This window comes from Scyliorhinus canicula, chromosome 8, assembly GCF_902713615.1.
Source record: "Scyliorhinus canicula chromosome 8, sScyCan1.1, whole genome shotgun sequence".
Classification (NCBI taxonomy): domain Eukaryota; kingdom Metazoa; phylum Chordata; class Chondrichthyes; order Carcharhiniformes; family Scyliorhinidae; genus Scyliorhinus; species Scyliorhinus canicula.
In genome coordinates, this window is record NC_052153.1 from 55,391,671 (window position 1) to 55,411,385 (window position 19,715).

A 19,715-nucleotide genomic window follows, 5' to 3' on the forward strand; every position below is an offset into this window, starting at 1 on the left:
TTCTCATGCTGTACAAATTGTTGTTCCATTTAAAATTGGTAATCTTGTTTCTGTCTTGATGAGTGCAATTTGAAAAACTTCAATAGCATGTCTCTTTTTTTGAGAAACATTCACGGTTAAAACCCTTATTCAGGATCCTATTGGGTGATGGAATGGGAGCTGTAGGCTTTCCATCTTTGGTCCAGGTGATTTGAGATTACTTCCCTTATTTGTCTTGTGCCCTATAAGGAGAAGCCTGATAATTGGAACACCTTTGGGGCTTGACCTTTCTGTACTGCATCAGCAGATTGTTGTATCACCCAAAGGAGAAGGAAAGCCTGGTGGAGTACAAGGTACTCCCCACCTCTGGCTAATTTACTAAATAAAGCCGCAGGTATCTGTATGCTTCATCAGTTATTGTGACTTCTTTCACTCCTGTGGAAACTCCCATTTCAGATCTGCTCTCACTCGCAGCTGATCTCCGATCTGGATTACTGGGCACAATGCTTGCTTTTCTGAATGGCTCCTTTCACTCTCACAGCTGGAAGGCAGATCTTGAGATGAGTGTGTTGGGATGCGACGGGGCCAATTGTCACATCCATCGAGCATGCAGTTTGAACATGATCATGCACCGAAACTGTGAATGGCACCAACAGATCCTGGGTTGTTGCAATAGCTCCTGCCAGCACAATGTACAGCAAAAAACACAACCTGAGGTCAAGCACAACAATGCTCAGCCATGGCACCCCCAGATCTGATTCCAACTTGCCCAAAGCATTAACGTTTGTGCCCATCAGTGCAGTTTCTTCAGGACAGATGTATGATATACCCTAAACCCCATGTACTGTGGTGCTTCTGCAGCAACAAGTGAAATAATTGTTTCTTTTTTAGCTTGAAGAAATGCTCCCTTGGGCTTTTCTTAAATGTTGAATGAGCACGGTGCAAGTCAGGTATTTCCAAGGGTCTGATAGCTATTAACCCATTTGCTGGGGCCATCCTATATATAGGTTTCAACAAGACGCCCTCAGAGTGGCTTTAACCCCTGTAAAAACTATTGTGCACCTGGGACTGAAAAGCAAGCATCCAAGTTAAATGAGGAGTATCTGCTACACGGTGAAAAACTATTAGGTGTCGTGTACTATTTCTAATAGCATAAATGAACTCGGAATGAACTCAAAATCTGTCCGCCACTGCAATCCACAGTAACACACCATGCTACCTCTACACTGTTTTCTTACATCTGGTTTTCTTCTTTGATTTGTAGGTCCTGAGAGAATTCCTCCCCAGTTAGTAAAGGTTTTGTTGGGGCCCATCGCTGGATGTGGGAACAGCTTTCAATATCCCCCCGTCAATTGGGCTTCCATACTTTCTCCACTTATGAGACTGAATTTTGGTAAGTCATATAGAGAAGGTGCAGCGATTGATTACAAGGCAGTGATATAAAAGGCCCATTATTATCCTAAGAGGTTATATGGCTATTTTCTTCCCTTTCAAAAGGGTACTCAATGCCAATGGCTTACCAATACCTACTTTAGCCTCAAATGGTGGGATAGATACCCAACAATTTCATTTATATTTGAAACTCAGTCTAAAATGCATGGTCTTTCAATCAAGGTCATACTCTTTTGTTGGCTTTCTAAGGCTGGGTACAGCAAACTTATTTCTTCACCTGGTCTATTGTCCTAGCATTTTAATGCAGAGAGGGGATGGATGCTGGGACGATTACAAAGGGATGATATGAAGTGAGGAATGTTACATTTCTGCGAAAATACTTTGTAAATGTGACAATGATATACCGCTCTCTGTTGGCCCGACCGAGTGGTGAATTCAGTCAGTAATGTTTATGGTGTTTCGTCCCCAAGTGCTCAATGATAAGATAATTACATTATAAATTACAATATTCCTTCAAACAACTCCTCGAACATATTATTATTTGGAAAGCTCAGCTTATCAGCAAAGCCAAGTCTCAACTAATTGATTAATCCATTGCCAACTCTTATGGGTTCTGTCCTGGGGAGAAACAAAATCTGACGTGATGAAAGGTCCGGCACTCCAAGGTCAGGAGAGGTTAGCTTCTGTGTCGAAAGTGCTGGTTAGCCTTTCAAATTTGACACTGAAACCCCTCTTGTCAAATTAACTATCTGTGGGTACTCGGCCTTCGAGTTGATTTGTGCCTTGAAAGTTCCTGCTTGGTGAAAGTTTGGTGATCTCTTTTAATGAGTGCGGGAATAATTTAACATTTGCCTTTTTCTAAAGTTATGGCAAGGATTGGAAGTACTGTATTGATGATTTATAATATCCAGCCCCCACTTCACCACCACTGCTGTCAAGTTATGTTATTTTAAACGCCACCGTCCTGCAACGCAAGCCTTTATAAAAGGCCAGAGCTTGCTCCCTGTGCTAGCTGCACTGCTAAGCTGTTGAGAGTGGGGGAGTCGTTGGTGAGAAATCGCACTCCACCAAAATGCCATGGCCTCATCTTAACTTAGCTGAAGAAATAAGTTTGGAAATGAAGATTTGTCGGTATCTTGTTCTAATTGTGTCCAGGGAAGCAGCTACAAATTGCACGAACCCTGCAGCCATTCCTGAAGTAAACAGTGCCATGCAGTGGTCACGCTGTAACATACCACCTTTAATACCGTTTTTTTTCACCCCTTTATTGTAGGTGAAGACATTCAGCAGCACTGCATTGAAATTGCAGTTACCCAGGCTCAGACATCACAAAGTGCTGCAATGTTTTTAGGAATGTGGGTGGCACCACCATTAGTGCACAGCCTTAACGTATGTATTGATTTTTAATCCCTCAATGAAACTTTGTTCTGTATTTTTACATCCTTAGTTCAGTCTGTTCAACATGAACATGGAAAATGTTGGTGATCACCTTGAATGAAAAGTTGCTTGTAGCTTTCCTCTCCTTACATCGTAATTGCAGGGTTTACTAAGGTGTTATAATAAGGCATTGCTCTTGTCAGCCAAAGCACTCCTGGAAAATAAAATAACCCCACTCTTTTTTGGACTGAAAGCCATCTTCTTGAATCCCTGTCCCTATTGGGTAGCACAGTGGTTAGCACAATGGCTTTACAGCACCAGGGTCCCAGGTTCGATTCCCGGCTTGGGTTACTGTATGTGCGGAGTCTCCCCGTGTCTGCGTGGTTTTCCTCCGGGTGCTCCGGTTTCCTCCCACAGTCCAAAGATGTGCAGGTTAGGTGGATTGGCCATGCTGAATTGCCCTTGGTGTCCAAACAAGATAAGGGGGGGTTACGGGGATAGGGTGGAAATGTGGGGATAGGTTGAAGGTGTGGGCTTGGGTAGGGTGCTCTGACCAAGGGCTGGTGCAGACTCGATGGGCCGATGGCCTCCTTCTGCACTATGGATTCTGTGATTTCCAACGCCCTCACCTTCAACAAGTGCGAGGAACTCATTGACCTCGTTATCACATTGATTGCAATTAGCTTTTCATCCGGCCCTGGCATTTCCCTCCAGCCCACTGGACCATCTCAGTTTCCCCCCCTGCCCGAGCATCGCTCCCCCATTTCTTTCCGGTTTCCCCTTATGCCAATGCTCACATGTCAAGTTTTGCTGTTGAGATATAGTACCTGTCTCCTTCAAATCTGCTGGCATTACCCCTCTCCTCAAAAAAGCAATCCTTGACTCCTCTGCCCTTGCAAACTACTGTCCCATCTCAAATCTCCCTTTCCTCACCAAGTATGAGTTGAGTGAACCTTCCCTGAACTGCTTCTGACACAATTATACATTTATTTTCAATAAGAAGACCAAAACTGCACTCAGGACACCATCGGCACAGGTCTCACCGATGCCGTGCACAACTAGACAACATCACCTGAAAATAAAAACAATCCGCTGTCGAGTGCCCCAGAAGCCCATAACTCACCCATACCCACCATCACAGCTTCCGAAGTCAGATCGGCCTTCTTGAAAGTGAACCCACGGAAGGTGACGGGCCGAACGGGATCCCTGGTCGTGCACTCAGAGCCTACGCAGGCCAGCTGGCAGAGGTGTTCGCGGACATCTTTAACCTATCCCTACTCCACTCTGAGGTCAACAGTGCCTATACTTCCACAGGAAACTTAAGGAAATTCAGCATGTCCAGATTAACTCTTACCAACGTTTACAGATGAACCATAGAAAGCATCCTATCTGGCTGCATCACAGCCTGGTATGGCACCTGCTCGGTCCAGGATTGCAAGAAACTTCAGAGAGTCGTGAACACAGCCCAGTCGATCACACAAACCTGCCTCCCATCCATTGACTCCATCTACACCTCCCGCTGCCTGGGAAAAGCGGGCAGCATAATTAAAGACCCCTCCCACCCGGCTTACTCACTCTTCCAACTTCTTCCATCGGGCAGGAGATACAGAAGTCTGAGAACATTCACGAACAGCCTCAAAAACAGCTTCTTCCCCACTGCTACCAGACTCCTAACTGACCCTCTTATGGACTGACCTCATTAACACTACACCCCTGTATGCTTCATCCGATGCTGGTGCTTATGTAGTTACATTGAATACCTTATGTTGCCCTATTATGTATTTTCTTTTATTCTCTTTTCTTTCTAAGTACTTAATGATCTGTTAAGCAGCTTGCAGAAAAATACTTTTCAGTGTACCTCGGTACACGTGACAATAAACAAATCCAATCCAATCCAATCCAAAACAGCGCAGATTCGCTGATGATAGCTGGCTAGACACCCAGCTCTGTCTTGACCTCTCCTCAATTTCTAGATCATCAAACTGCTTATCTGACATACGAGATTGGACTCCACCCATGCTTCAACTCAGCTGTTTCAGGAACCATCACTGTTTGTTAGCTCCAGACTTGATTATTCTTTTGCACTCTTGGTGAACTTCTCGTATCCATGAACGTGAGTACATCCAACACTCTGCTACCCATGTCCTTACTTGTGACAAGTCCTGTTCATTCATCACCCCATATTCACCGATCCCTGCCAATTCCAGGTTAAGCGACACTTCAATTCTAAAATTCTCATCTTTATTACCAAATCTCTCCATGGCCTTGACCCCCTATTTCTGTGGTCTCCCCCATGGATAATATCTGCATTTCTCTAAGTCCAGCCACTTGAACATCTCCGATTTTAATCATTGCACCATTGATGGCTGTGCCTTCATCTGCCTAGGCCTGAAACTTTGGGCTTCCCTCTCCCACCTCTCTGCCTCACTTGTTTCCCTTAAAATGTTCCTGAAAACGTAGCCTCTTTGACCAAGCTTTCGATCACCTGCCCTAATATCTCCTTGCATGGCCTGGATGTCAAATGTTGCTTTGTAATGGTCCCGCGACGTGCATTGTGACATTTTATTACCCTGAAGACTCAACACAAATATAGGGTGTTGTTGCTGCTCAAACGAAGGAAGCACTTTCCAGTTTCAGGCATCCACAATGTATTATCTGGGCCAGAGACAATGAGGTCAATCTTTGTCTTTCTGTGTGGGTGGTCATCTGTTACAACTTATTGGATGGACTCTTACAGGCAGGGATCTGCTCCACTATGTTACTGCCCAAGAAGACAAGGGAAAAATTGAACACAGTATGGCCAAATCTAACATCGGAGGAACAGATTCTGTTTTCTATTTTGTTGCCCGATCATCTTTAAGATCTCTGACACAAATGAATCGGCTTCTGTCCTGCAGTGAGCAATTTAGTGCTGTGGTTTGTGGCTGCGAATAACTGAGCTGAGTTTGACAAATTACTTATTCTTGTCTTGCTTTTCCGTTAATTCTGATTCATTTGATTTCAGTTCAGTTTGTCTTCAGTTCTTTCATTCATTTCTCTCTCACTCTCTTTTTCTAACCCCTGCCATTTTCCTGCCTTCACCTTTCACGCTGGTGACCCTTCAGCCTACATTTTACAATTCCAATTGGCAGCCATTTTCAGGCAGGAACTGTTTCTTCAATGCCAGCTCAGGCTAACCATTTGGATGTTGCTCTGATGCAAACACTACATTCCAGAAGTGATGGATGGTAGATTTATGAAAGATATAAACATTTTTGTTCAAATAAGTTTTGATTTTTTTTTCCTCCCCTTTGGTTATGATGCATTTGGGGAGGCTGGTTAGCTAAGTTGGCTAGATGGTTAGTATGTGGATCATAGTAATGCCAACGGCTTAGATTCCCCTTCCGGCTGAGGTCGACTTGGGACCTACCCCTGAGAGCGGAAGGCAATGGCAAACCACCCCTGACAAAAAGTCAAGAAAATGGTTCCGTATGAAGTGCCAGCAGACAATGAACCAAGGAACTGGCCATCAGACAGGGCACACACGGACATATAATGCTTATATTTCTGGAGGTTTACTTTACTGCCTTTCTGCAACAAAACTAGAATTTGTATCATGATTCTGATCCTTTTCCATCAAGCAGGTTAGAAAAAAAGAGGTAGATTTTTGCCCCAGTGTAGACATTTTACTGTCGACCAGTGGAATGCGCCTGCTAGTCATCCAATAGTCTGGGTGAGAAGCCTGGTCCATTTTGGGGCAAGGCCGTTTTTTACATTCAACTACTGGTAGAATGCAATCAACTATATCCACATACCACCGCACCACCACCCCACGGGCACCCCACGCCACTTCAGGTCGTCACAATAGCCGTCTCCCCGGCACGTTTCGAGCCAGAGTAAGATCAATGGGAGTGGAATCTGATCTTGCACAGAGAAGAGGGACACATGAGGTACAGCCATACCAGGCTTGTTTTGTGGGATCTCCAAGGAACTCTTTTCCTGCTCCTCCCAGCCCTGCAATATACAATAAAACACAATTATAGGCAGCTCTTCAATTCGACCAACAACTGATATTGGGTTCAGACTGTGTGGGGCACAGTCTGCCCAGTACTGTGCTGAAATAACAGGTACCATAAGGCCCCAAATCACACAACGGGCCATACTGCCTGACCTTTGCGTAGATATTTGAGCTGCCTCCGGTAACTTCCGAAGAGCATACAGCATGAACCTGAACAGTAACGATTCTCACCGGCTGTCACTGCTGGACAGAAGGCCTCAATTTCGCCTTCCAGCATGTCGACAGTTATTTCTGGTCTCTTGTACTTTTCCTAGCATGATAAAGTCTGGGTAGCATATCAGTAACAAAAAATGTTTGAAAAGAAAATAAAGATATTCATTTAGAATCCATGAAGGAGCTCTTTAGGAACCAGAAAAACTGAGCCACATTGTCTGCAATCTCTCAATTAATTTTACCAATTGTATTTTAACAAGTCAATGCCAAACCAGCAGCTTAGATAGTAACAAGATTTGTCAAGAACCTAACCATTATTTATGGCTCACAGCCTTACAGCAGAATGGTACGTTGTGTATTACAAGGTAGATCTCGACCATAGTTATAAAGCAATTAATCATTAGACTTGCGGTGCAGAATTCCACATGAGATCTCCAAAGTGTACAAATCAATTTCAAACTCAAAGATAAGTTCCTTCCCTCGGCCAGTAACAACTTAATTTCAAATCAAGTTTTATATTCTGTCCTTTTATTTTGCCTACAGTTGGAGACAAGAAAATACCTCTTTACGTCTCTTGCTTCCTGGATGAAATATGTGCCGGAAGATAAACTTCAGACTTTTGTTGAAGTCCTCGCAATCCAATACTTTACAACAGAGATCAGACAGAAAAGCCCAGAGCTTTGTCATTCTGTTCTGCAAGGTCTGAATGAGGCGATGAAGGTTCCAACTCAAGTACCGCACAGCTGGAGCCTCTTGTGCAAAAGTGTCGAGAAGATTTTTGAGATGCTTCCTAACAAAATCCAGGTACAGCTTTTTTGCAACAACGTTGGATCCAACTGGTACAGTGTGCCTGCCGTAAAAGAACACCTCAAAGTGCTTAATGAAATGATGAGAAGGTCACCTATCAAAAGGGGAAATTCTGGGGGCAGGGTGAGGAGAAAATGAAGGCAGAGTCTGATGGATTTTTGGGGAGTTTTTGAAGGCAGAGGTAAAGGTATTCATGCAAAATATTTATGTGGGGGGGGGGGGGGGGGGGGGGGGGGGAGAGCGTTCCAGAGGTGCAGTTAATACAATGACTGATCAATTTTCAGTGGTGGTGCAGATAGCGTGATTCATCTGCAATTGGAGGAGCAGATTGCTGGAGATCATGCGATCAGAAAAGATGGCTTTGCTTGAGTGATGGAAGACCGGGGAAAGATTTGAAAATGAGAATGAAAATCTTTAAAACTTGACCTACTGAAGCACAGGGAGTCATTGGAGGTTGGCATGGGTCAGGGTGAGGACTGTACATGATCTTCCACCTGAAAAGATGCAGGCTACAGAATTCAGAATTAACTGGTGTGTGGAGGCAGGAATAAATTGATCCTCAAACTCTATCAGGGATGGACAGACTATCTAAGAGTTCAATAAGATGTAAAAGATGGAAACAGAGTACACCAATGATGAATATGTAGACATAAATGGAGAGATATATGAGGATATATGTGAAGCAGTTATGAATGGAATTGATAAATGCTACCATAGACATGGATCCCAAGAGAGACAAAATGAAAAGAGTTGAGGGATCAACAATATTAACAGTAGAGAGTGGGAGTCATGAACCACAGTCAGATGGAATGATTGTAACATTGATTGAGGCATCTTTGTTCCTGTGGTTGGGGAAGAACAATGAATTATGAGGGGGTTGAGTAATCAGTTGAGGAACAATATGTTCAAGGATCCTGTAGCAATGGATAGATTTGAGATAAAGCAGTGATCGTAGAAATGGATGGATTGATTCCTTAAGAAAGGCAGTGATTGTCAAAGTTTTGAAAGGGAATAGCCTTGAACTGGAAATTGGTTAGTCAAGAACTGGCTTGGAAGGAGTTCAGAGAGCAATTTTTATTATATGAATTTGATGAAGACTGAGAAAGATAAATGGGAGAGAGGATGTAGTTGCAGTGGGATGGGGTCATGAAGTAAAGGATAAGGGCTAAGTTGTAGGAAAAATGTTGCATGTTTATCTTTATTCATTCATGGGACATGGGTGTCAATGGCAAGGGCAACATTTATTGACCTTGAGAAGATATGAATGTGGGATTTAGGAGCAGGAGCAGGTCGGTCATTCCTTTGAGCTTGCTCCATCCATCAGTGAGATCTTGCTCCCCCCTCCCCCACGCCTCACCAGCCCCCATAACCCTAACTCCAACTCCCTTGTCTGTCTAACGAGTAAATCTAACTCGCAGGGCAGCACGGTGGCACAGTGGTTAGCATTGCTGCCTACGGCGCTGAGGACCCGGGTTCGAATCCCGGCCCTGGGTCACTGTCCGTGTGGAGTTTGCATATTCTCCCCGTGTCTGCGTGGGTTTCACCCCCACAACCCAAAGATGTGCAGGATAGGTAGATTGGCCACTCTAAATTGCCCCTTAATTGGAAAAAATAATTGGGTACTCTAAATTTATTTAAAAACAATCTAACCCGCCATGAATAAATTCAACAACCCAACCACCACTGCTTTCTGGAGAAATGAATTCCACAGACTAATGGCTCTTTGAGAGAAAATAATTCTCCTCATCTCCATCTTAAACAGTAGATCTCTTATTATTATCTCTTCTTCCACAAATGGAAACAGAGTTAATATTTCAGATTGATGACTGTTCTCTCCACAGATGCCACCTGACCTGCTGTGTATTCCCAGCATTTTCTGTTCTTATCTTTTGATTATTAGTTTAGTAGTTTAACAATGAGGCTCCTGTATCCTTTTTGTTATTGGGGAGCTCTAGTCTTTGAGACTAACCGTCTATTTAAGAGTCAGACATTCAGTACTAATGATGAGAAATTCAGATTAAGGAGAAAGCTTTCTAAAACAGACCAAATCCAAGATGTAAAAGTATAGAAGAGAAGACGGGCTAAGTAAAGATTTATTGGTTAGGTGATGCAAAGCTTGTATTTTTAAAAGCTGTGGGTTGCGGAAGGAAGGCAAGATGAGGGAAAAAATTGTGTTTTTTAACTTCTTGTGGATGAATCCTGGAAATTAAATGTTCTCGGACAGTCTGCCTTACTTTCGTGGAATGGGACGGATCACAGCAGCTTCTCTTAAGTACAGCAATGGAGTGTGTAGATCAAAGATCACAGAATTAACAGTGCAGAAGGAGGCCATTCAGCCCACCGAGTCTGCACCAGCTCTTGGAAAGAGCACCCTACTTAAGCCTGCACCTCCACTCTAACCCCGTGGGTAACCCAGGAAGCCCACCTCACCTTTTTTGGACGCTAAGGGCAATTTAGCATGGCCAATCCACCTAACCTGTGTTTGCATCCCATAACTCAGGCAGGGCAAGTGTAATGCAGAAGTACGTTTTATCCACTTCCACAATATTCCACATTGATCTCAACCTTTAAAAAAAAAAACAACGATAACCAGGAGCACAGCTGTGAGCGGCCGTGTATATTGTTTGGAAGCGGGTTGTGAACCTGAGCAGTTAAATTAGTTCAGAGTGATGCTGCTCGATGGATCTGCACCACCTGTATATTATGCTACAGCTGGCAGCCACTTGCCTTTTCAGTTAGCTATGGCTTTCTATGATTTTAATGAGGTTGATATTCTGTTTTATCATACAGGCATTCAATGTAGTTAGTACCTGTGCTGCAGAATTGGGATGCACTTAACTTAACTGGATAACTTATTTTCTAAAATGGCATAAATAATAGGAGAGAAGGTAGCATTTTCTTTGTACTCATCTCAGATTTCTGCGTTTTGGACACTATTCGCATATCTCTTCTGCCATGCAGATAGCTAATAGGACATATGCCTTAGTCTGATTCAACTCTCCTTTCAATATTTTTTTCTTTTTCTTCCTGTGCAGCATTCCTTGGCTCTGTCTCCAGATGGACTGGTTGAGATCAGGCATTTGGTGCATGGCCAAACACACAAACTTTCTGTTATTTAATCATGAATTTAATTATTTATTGACAATGTAACCACTTTGTTTCCCGTGAATTGCTAGTTTTTTAATTCAAAAGCATAATTACAATTCCACATGTTGTACAGACCTGTCACCCTGTGTAGTGAAACCATTGCAGCATTTTTTCCATATTATAAAGTGTAGTTCTTCTCCCAACTTTGCACTTTCCTGTCCAAGTTTTGCTGGGTTACGATTAGTGCTTAGATACGCTTAGGCCATTGAAAGCGCTAACGTCCTGGTTGTGATCAGCTAGCTTGATGCTGACCAGCAGTCAAACCAGGTCTTTCGAGCTCAGTTACATGCAGAGCTATCTGGGTCTTCTGCATGTTTTTAAGCTTTACTAAACTCATGACTCCTTGGGACCATTGGCTTGGAGCAAGTGTCGATAGCAGAATTTGCAGTGGAGTGTCATAAATGCTGCCTGTAACAACTGTCTTACCCCAATTCATTTAGCTTCTCCACTGCGTTCAGCCTCTCCTCCAGCCAATTCCCCTCACATCATCAATTCTCATCTTTTATATTAGGTTGGGTGGCATGGTGGTGCAGTGGTTAGCACTGCTTGCTATGGCACTATGGATCCGGGTTCAGTCCTGGCCCCGGGTCACTGTCTGTGTGGAGTTTGCACATTCTCCCCGTGTGTGCGTGGGTTTCTCCCCCACAACCCAAAGATGCGCTGGTTGGGTGGATTGATCACACTAAACTGCCCCTTAATTGGAAAAAAATAATTGGATACTCTAAATTTTAAGAAATAAAACTTATATTAAGTTGGTTGTAATTTTATTGATAGAAAAGCAAAGTTGTATCAATCGTAATCATAATTTTAATGAACATTTTAAGAAGGAGAATCACTTGGCTTAAGGCTAATCACATTCATACATCCTTATTTCCTTTACAGGTCACTGAGCTGAACTTTTATGTTGGGATTGCTAAGTGCCTTTCTGAACTAGGTGATAATGAGATAGACAGAATAACCCAGCCTACCAAGGTAATGCTGCTTTTGGAATACCAGTAAGTCATAACCTAAGAGCCAATGGCCAACGTGTCTGTTCTAGATTTTTCTATTTGGGTAGGTTTTATCTGTTAGTTGTGGAAGATGACAAGCATCATCTTTTTAATGCATCCCCAACAAGGGGTGGGGGGGTGAATTTTAATGGGCAAAGGCAGATGGACACAGGCGCAGCCATGGGGTGAAATTCCCCCCCAAAATGGCATCTGATTATCATCTGCTCACTTCCAGGTTTGACCTGGACAGGTTCGGAGGTCAACGGGTGACCTCACTCCCGACCGTGCATTAGTTGGAAGCTAAGTAAAATATTCACAGGGCTAACTAGTTTACAATTTAACATTCTGGCTTTAATAGCTAACACGGGGATTCCCGAGCGCTCTGCATCTCGCCTGGGGTCAGGAGGTGAGTGCACAGGAGGGAATGATTGCCAACTGAAAATGCCACGCTTAGAAGGCTTTGAATCTGAAATTGGCAGGTTTGTGGTTAGTCTACTTCTGTCACCTGAAATCATGATATAGAACAGGGGTGGGCAAACTTTTCCGTGCAAGGGCCACATTCAAAAATTCACAATTCACAAAGGGCCGCATAGTATATTAAGTAAAATAATTACTTCACCCGGTTATGATTCTGGGCGCCTCATATAGAACATAGAACAGTACAGCACAGAACAGGCCCTTCGGCCCTCGACGTTGTGCCGAGCAATGATCACCCTACTCAAGTCAATGTATCCACCCTATACCAGTAAGTAACCCAACAGCCCGCCTCCATTAACCTTAAAAAAATTTAAAAAAAAAAAAAAAAAAAAATTTAAAAAAAAATTTTTTTTTTTTTTTTTTATGACTTGGCGGGCCGCAGAAATACCTTTGGCGGGCCGCATGCGGCCCGCGGGCCGTAGTTTGCCCACCCCTGATATAGAATATATGACATACAAACAGGCTAATCAGCCTAGTCAGTCCTTGCCAGTGTTTGTGCTCCATTCAAAGCTCCTCACTAACATCTTTTCTTATCTCAATGTATCGTCATAACTATCTATTCCCTTCTCCCTCATTTGCTTGTCTCCTTTCCCTTGAAATGCATCAATACTATTTGCTTCAGCCATTCCCTGTGACAGTGAGTTTAACATTCTCACCACTGTCTGGGTGAAAACATTTCTAAATTCCTTATTGGATATCTTGGTGACTATCTTATATAGGTGACCCCTAGCTGTCCTCTTCCCCTCAAGAGGAAATATTCTCTTTACATCAACTCTCTAAATCCTTTCACAATTTTAAAGACCTCTGCTCGCTCACACCTTCGCCGCCATTTTTCAAGAGAAAAGTGAGCCTGCTAATCCTTTACTGATTATGTGTACTCTCACATTTCCGGTATCGTCCTTGTAAGTCCCCTCTGCACCTCTCCAGTGCCTCTATATTCTTATTATACCAGAAGGACTCTAAATTCTCCTGAGTGTTATCTAACCAAGTGTCAATGTAGGTTTAGCGTAACTTCCCTTAGCCCTCTCACAATAAAGCCAACTGGTTTGCCTTTTTTATGGCCTTGCTAATCTGTGGCACTACTCATAATGCTCAGTGTATTTGTACACTTGAGACCATCTTGTCCCTCTACCCTTCCAAGACTTAAACCATGCAAGTAATAAACAAACTCCCTCTTCTTCCTATCAAAATATGCAACCTTAAATTTATCTGTGCTGAGCTTACTTTGCCAAGTTTGAATCAATTGCAACATTTTGGAGTTACCTTCAAGTGCTTGGCCTTTACTCACCTGCAGCTCGACTTCCTTGCTGTCAGCCTTCACTACTGAATGCAAGTAACGTATGCAGCAATAACCTGGACCTTTGAGAAGGAGCAACCACACCAACAGCAAGGTCAACAGGAGCACCAGTGCCACCAACAGCAGCTATATGCTGCTGCACAGGACAGAGGGGATTGACAGAGAGCACGAACTTGAAGGAGGCGGTACCATCAGCACAGAGTATATGAAAATGTAATGGAAATCGCTTATTGTCACAAGTAGACTTCAAATGAAGTAACTGTGAAAAGCCCCTGGTCGCCACATTCCGGCCCCTGTTCGGGGAGGCTGGTACGGGAATTGAACCGTGCTGCTGGCCTGCCTTGGGCTGCTTTAAAAGCCAGCAATTTAGCCCTGTGCTCAACCCATATGAGGCCAATGATGAGTACCATCAGCACAGAGTATATGAGGCCAATGATGAGTTTCCTGAATGTGTCAGAGCACCATTGCCTTAGGAGGCTCGTGTAGACCTCTGCAACCTCCTGGAACAATACCTCTGGCCAAGTGGGAAGTGGATGGAGAGATGGTAGAAGGACGTGATCAAGGATAGCCTACACTAACATTATGGGAGTACCAAGATGACAAATTCTTTAAAAAAAAAAAAAAAAAAATTTTAGAGTACCCAGTTATTCAGCGTGACCAATCCAACTACCCTACAGATTGTTTTGAGTTGTTGGGGCGAGACCCAGGCGCGACATGGGGAGAAGGTGCAAACCCCACCCGGACAGTGACCCGTGGCCGGGATCGAACCTCGGTGCCGTGAGGCAGCAGTGCTAACCACTGCACCATCGAGCCACCCCTTAACATGACAAATTCTAGGAGGTGACTGTGGATCTGGATTGAAGAGTTAACATGGAGGGAAAGATTAAGGAAGGAAAAGAGGGCAGTAAGGAGAGAGAGAATGATGAATCGAGATGGAGGTTAAAACACCTCGGGTGAGAAGTCACTTGGTTCAGAAGCTTCGAGAGAAGATCAGTGCCTATAACTCAGTGAGCAAATTGTCACAGTATTGGGTGGGCGAGAGAGAATGAGGATTTTAAATGAGAAGTGAGAGTGTGGAATGAAGTGAGATACATAAAGGAGAAGAAAGTGCCCAAAGAGTAGGGAGACAGACCAAGATGCGTTTTAGTGATAACAGGCAGACCACGATGATTGTGACAGTCTGGACGAGGCAAGTGGTGAACGATGTAGCTAGGAGGGAGTCTCCATTTTGGGCAAAGGTGTCATCATCCCTCTGGCAGGTTCCTATCAACGCCATGATACTGAGGCAATCATCCACAGTAGCATAGTCTGCAGCAGCTTACTTCACTAACAAACAGATATTATGGAGGCAGGTGGAGAGCACGGCGATGATAGCTGTACCACCGAAAAAGCCCACAGGACCAGCACCGAGAAGGGGAGTTCGACAAGGAGGAGATTGGCAAGATCACCCACAGCCGATGTGCTGGGCAGGAAGGTCATCAAGAGAGTAGAGTGAGGTTTTACCCATGAGGAGGCAGCAACGAATATGTTGATGGCCTCTTTGAAGAATGCCAAGAGATGATATCATTGGCTAATCAACGAGCATCAAGCCTGGGACGTGGCAGGAAAGTAGGAGGTTTGAGAAATATAAAGAGGCTGGGCTAGGAATTTGGTACGGCAGTCTACCTGAGACAGGAAAATTGAAAGGGGGCGTGAAAATAGAAGAAGAATGTGGGGACTAGAAGGGTCAGAAAGAAAAAAAGTTAAAAGAAGGAGGAATATAATAAAGTGGAAATGAAAGTGATGGGCTCGGCCCAGAGCAGCAGCCAAATTGTGCTTGCAAATGGCCACGGGGAAACTCATGTTACATCTGGAGGTCAGGTATCTTTCATTTGGATTTATATATTCTGGGAGGAGTCACAGAATTAAGGGCAACAATAGGAGAAAGTCCAGAATTAAAGTCCTGTAGTAGGAAACAGCGAACAGCATTGACAAACAATTGATCACGTTCACCAGATTCAGAGGGCGATAGGCTTCGCTGCAGTGACTGGATTTCCACGGGTTCAGAGGATGGCTAATTATCTGTATGTGGCACCCTTCAGAAATGGGAAAGGCTTTCACACTTGAGCACTTACAAGGTGATTGTGCGCGTCTGTGCCCAGTATCCTGGGAGCTGCCACCGCTCCTTCATTTTCCATCTGCCACACAGCCTCAGTGACTGGTTCCTAGGAGACCAGGGCTACCCTCTGATGACCTCGCGGTTGACCACTGTGACGAACCCCACCACTGACTCAGGAGAGATCTAACAGAAGCCACATCATCGCCTGGGCAATATTAGAGCATGTGATTGGCTTGCTCAAGATGCTATTCAAGGCAGATCTGGAAGCGGCCTTCAGTGTGCGCTAGCAAGGATCTCCTGGATTGAAGTGGCCGCCTGTGCCCTTCACGACATGACTTTGCAGATTAGGAGTGAAACTGCCGCAGGAGGAAGCCTGATGTGCCCATGGCTTCAGCCGCTGCACACCGACCTGTCAGAGAATCCTCCAACAGACCCATCCAAGCATGCTTCACTTAACATTTGTGTATGCAGTCATCTCAGAATTCCATCAGAAATGTCCAACACACCACGTTCCAACAGTCAACAAGCTCACCGACTCACCTGTCCTCATGAAGGCCGATCAGACCATTCACCTAAACATTATTGATCAGGGTGAATGGGGGATGGACCAAAGGAGAGGCCATGAGAATAAGGAGTTCACATTAAATTATGCATTAATTCAGATAAAGATCATGATTACCACATTGATATTGAATCTCCTTGTGCAACTATCACCCCTATCTGGTAATATTCCTGTTGTTTCAGCAGCATAGAGGCAGGCTCCAAACATTCTGACATATGAGATGGGTTAGAGGCCTGCCCCACCTGCTTCATCCTGTGTCAAGTGACAGTCAGAGTGTACAGACCATTGGTTTGGGCCAGCTTACAATTGGTGGCCTGTCATTATTTAATTCTGCATGAGGGTAACCACTTTCCCCGTGGAGGTGGTCATCAGAACAGATGCTTGAGACATCATGGCACTCATGCTAGAGTTTGACGCCTACGGTCTCTCCCCACTGTCTCTGGAAATGCTGACGGAAGTCCACAAGTTCCCCTTTCATGGATGACTCTGAAGACTCAGTACCTGCATCTCACGTGAGTGGAGCTCGGGGGTATCCTAGACTCTCTGACTGGGATTCTCCAGTGCTATACCTGTCTCCAGCACCTGCTCACATGTGATGTGTGTCTCCCCATATGCCCCCCTATCTGTGATACAACGAGGTGTGTGTCTGGGCTGGTGGAGGATTAACAGTAATCATATAAGGGTGCTTTCTCAGAATGCTCACCCTACTGAGAACTCTGGGCTGGACCCTCATCATCTCTGTTGCCAACCATAAAGGACCTGTGTGGGGCGAAAGACATGAGTTTGTGTTGATGGTGAGAAAGAGCACAAACTCGATATAGTGCAGATCATGACAGTTTGTCATTGCAGTGGTCAAATCAGCTTAAATGACAGTTAAGAACATAGAACGTACAGTGCAGAAGGAGGCCATTTGTCCCATCGAGTCTGCACCGACGTACTTAAGCCCTCACTTCCACCCTATCCCCGTAACCCAATAACCCCTCCTAACCTTTTTGGACACTAAGGGCAATTTAGGATGGCCAAACCGTCTAACCTGCACGTCTTTGGACTGTGGGAGGAAACTGGAGCACCCGGAGGAAACCCAAGCAGACACAGGGAGAACGTGCAGACTCCTCACAGACAGTGACCCAGCGGGGAATCGAACCTAGGACCCTGGCGCTGTGAAGCCACAATGCTATTCACTTGCTAGCACTGCGAACACTCCCGCCCAGAACATAAGCGCGTGATTTACTGGTCCTCGCCCACACTTCTCACACTCGTCTGCCACCCCTTGGAAGAACCCACTCATTCTTGCCCGAGTCATATGTACCCTGTGTACCACCTTGAATTGTATCAGGCTTACCCTTGCGCACGAGGAGGTCTCATTTATCCTTCGCAGTGCCTGACTCCATACTCCCCAGTTATCTCCTCTCCCAGCTCCCCTTCCCATTTTTCCTTAATCTTCACCACCTGCTCACCTCTCTGCTCTCCCAGCCACCCGTACATGTCTCCAATCCTGCCCTCTCCTTCCACATTCGGAAGCAGCAATAGCTCCAACAGGGTGTACCTCGGTAACCTGGAGAAATCTTTCCAGGCCTTGCGCGTGAAGTCCCTTACCTGCAGGTACCAAAACTCACTTCCTCCCGGGAACTCTTCCCTCTCCTTCAGTTCTTCTATACTGGCAAACCCTTCTTCCAGGTACAGATCCCTCACGTTAACCAGACCCACTTCTCTCCACTTCCTACACATGCCCTCTATCCCCCCAGCTCAAAACCATGGTTTTCGCACACCGACATCTCTTCTATCCTCAAGTGCCTCTCCTCAGCTGGTTCCAGACCCTTACCGTGGACTGCGCCACTGGGCTGTCTTGAGTATTTCCTTGATGCCTTTGGCAATGCCGCCATCACAATAGTCCTCAAGCTGGACCCCCTACAGGATTATTCCTCCATTCAAACCCATTCTGCCCCTTCTTCACACCATCGCCTCGCCTTCTCCACGTTCGCCGTCCAGTAATAATTTAGCAGGTTCGGCAATGCCAACCCTCCCTTCTGCCTCTGTCTCTGCAACAGGGTCCTCTTAACCCTTGGCATCTTCCCTGCTCACACAAAGTCTGACATAATCATATCCGGTTTTCGAAAGAAGGCCTCTGGTACAAAGATCGGAAGTGTCTGGAATATGAACAGGATCCTCGGCAGAATGTTCATCTTCATCGCTTGGACCCGCCCTGCCAGAGTCAAATGCAGTGTGCCCACCCCTTCAGCTCCTCCCTGGCCTCCTGAACCAGCTTTGCTAGATTCCACTTGTGAAGCATCACCCATTAACCTCGCTACCTGAATCTCCAGGTATCTAAACCTGTCTCTGGCCTGCTTAAATGGCATCCCCTCCTAGATTGGCTCGTTGACCCAATTCGTTCACTGGGAACACTTCGCTTTTCCCTACATTTAACATATCCCGAGAACGCCCCAAACTTATTCCAACAGGCCCATGATCCTCTCCATTCTCTCCAGCGGGTCCGAAACATAGCGTAGGTCGTCCACGTATGGCGACACCCGATGCTCTCTTCGCTCCCTCGTAAACACGACCACCTAAGAGCCATTGTCAGAGGCTCTATCGCCACCGTTAAGTTCCGTGAACCCCTGTCATTGGTCCGCACACTCTCCATCAGTGCCACGAATAACAGGCGTGCCTGTGCCACAAACTTCGGCTGAATCCCGAATCTTCCCAGGACCTCAAACAAGTACCGCCACTCCACCTGGCCAAATGCCTTCAATGCATGCATGGACACCACTACCTCCGGAACCTGAGCTCTCAACGGGGTCATGAGCATGTTTTTTTTTTAGAAAATATTTTATTGAAGCATTTGTAATTTTCACAGTTTAACACATTAACATTTCTTAAACGACCACGCGGGCAAAACACGTAAAAAAACTAAAAAACAGTAAACAATGTTCCCTACTACCCCCGCCCTATCCCGTAATTACCCGTATACTAAGTTCCCTGTCCTTATCTAACATTGCCATGCCTCCTGTATTCTTCCCCCACCCCCTTACTGCTGACATTCAATTTTCCTTGAAGAAGCAGGGCAGCACGGTAGCATGGTGGTTAGCATAAATGCTTCACAGCAACAGGGTCCCAGGTTCGGTTCCCGGCTGGGTCACTGTCTGTGCGGAGTCTGCACGTCCTCCCCGTGTGTGCGTGGGTTTCCTCCGGGTGCTCCGGTTTCCTCCCACAGTCCAAAGATGTGCGGGTTAGGTGGATTGGCCATGCTAAATTGCCCGTAGTGTCCTAAAAAAGTAAGGTTAAGAGGGGGGGGGGTTGTTGGGTTACGGGTATAGGGTGGATACGTGGGTTTGAGTAGGGTGATCATTGCTCGGCACAACATCGAGGGCCGAAGGGCCTGT

General features: G+C 45.2%; 1 protein-coding gene and 1 long non-coding RNA gene across 4 annotated transcripts in view; one reads left to right on the forward strand and one right to left on the reverse strand.

The window, feature by feature from the left end:
- Positions 1-19,715, forward strand: part of focad (focadhesin) — a 366,162-nt gene that overhangs the window by 304,769 nt on the left and 41,678 nt on the right. For all 3 annotated transcript variants that reach the window (XM_038804621.1, XM_038804620.1, XM_038804622.1), the window contains exons 37-40: positions 1,244-1,372; positions 2,645-2,760; positions 7,502-7,762; positions 11,795-11,884. In XM_038804621.1, the coding sequence (XP_038660549.1) occupies positions 1,244-1,372; positions 2,645-2,760; positions 7,502-7,762; positions 11,795-11,884 (596 nt within the window). The remainder of the gene's footprint in view (positions 1-1,243; positions 1,373-2,644; positions 2,761-7,501; positions 7,763-11,794; positions 11,885-19,715) is intronic.
- LOC119970272 overlaps positions 1-19,715 on the reverse strand; it is a 40,199-nt gene that overhangs the window by 468 nt on the left and 20,016 nt on the right. Inside the window, exon 2 of the long non-coding RNA XR_005461576.1 lies at positions 6,690-6,741. This is a non-coding gene — a long non-coding RNA (uncharacterized LOC119970272). The remainder of the gene's footprint in view (positions 1-6,689; positions 6,742-19,715) is intronic.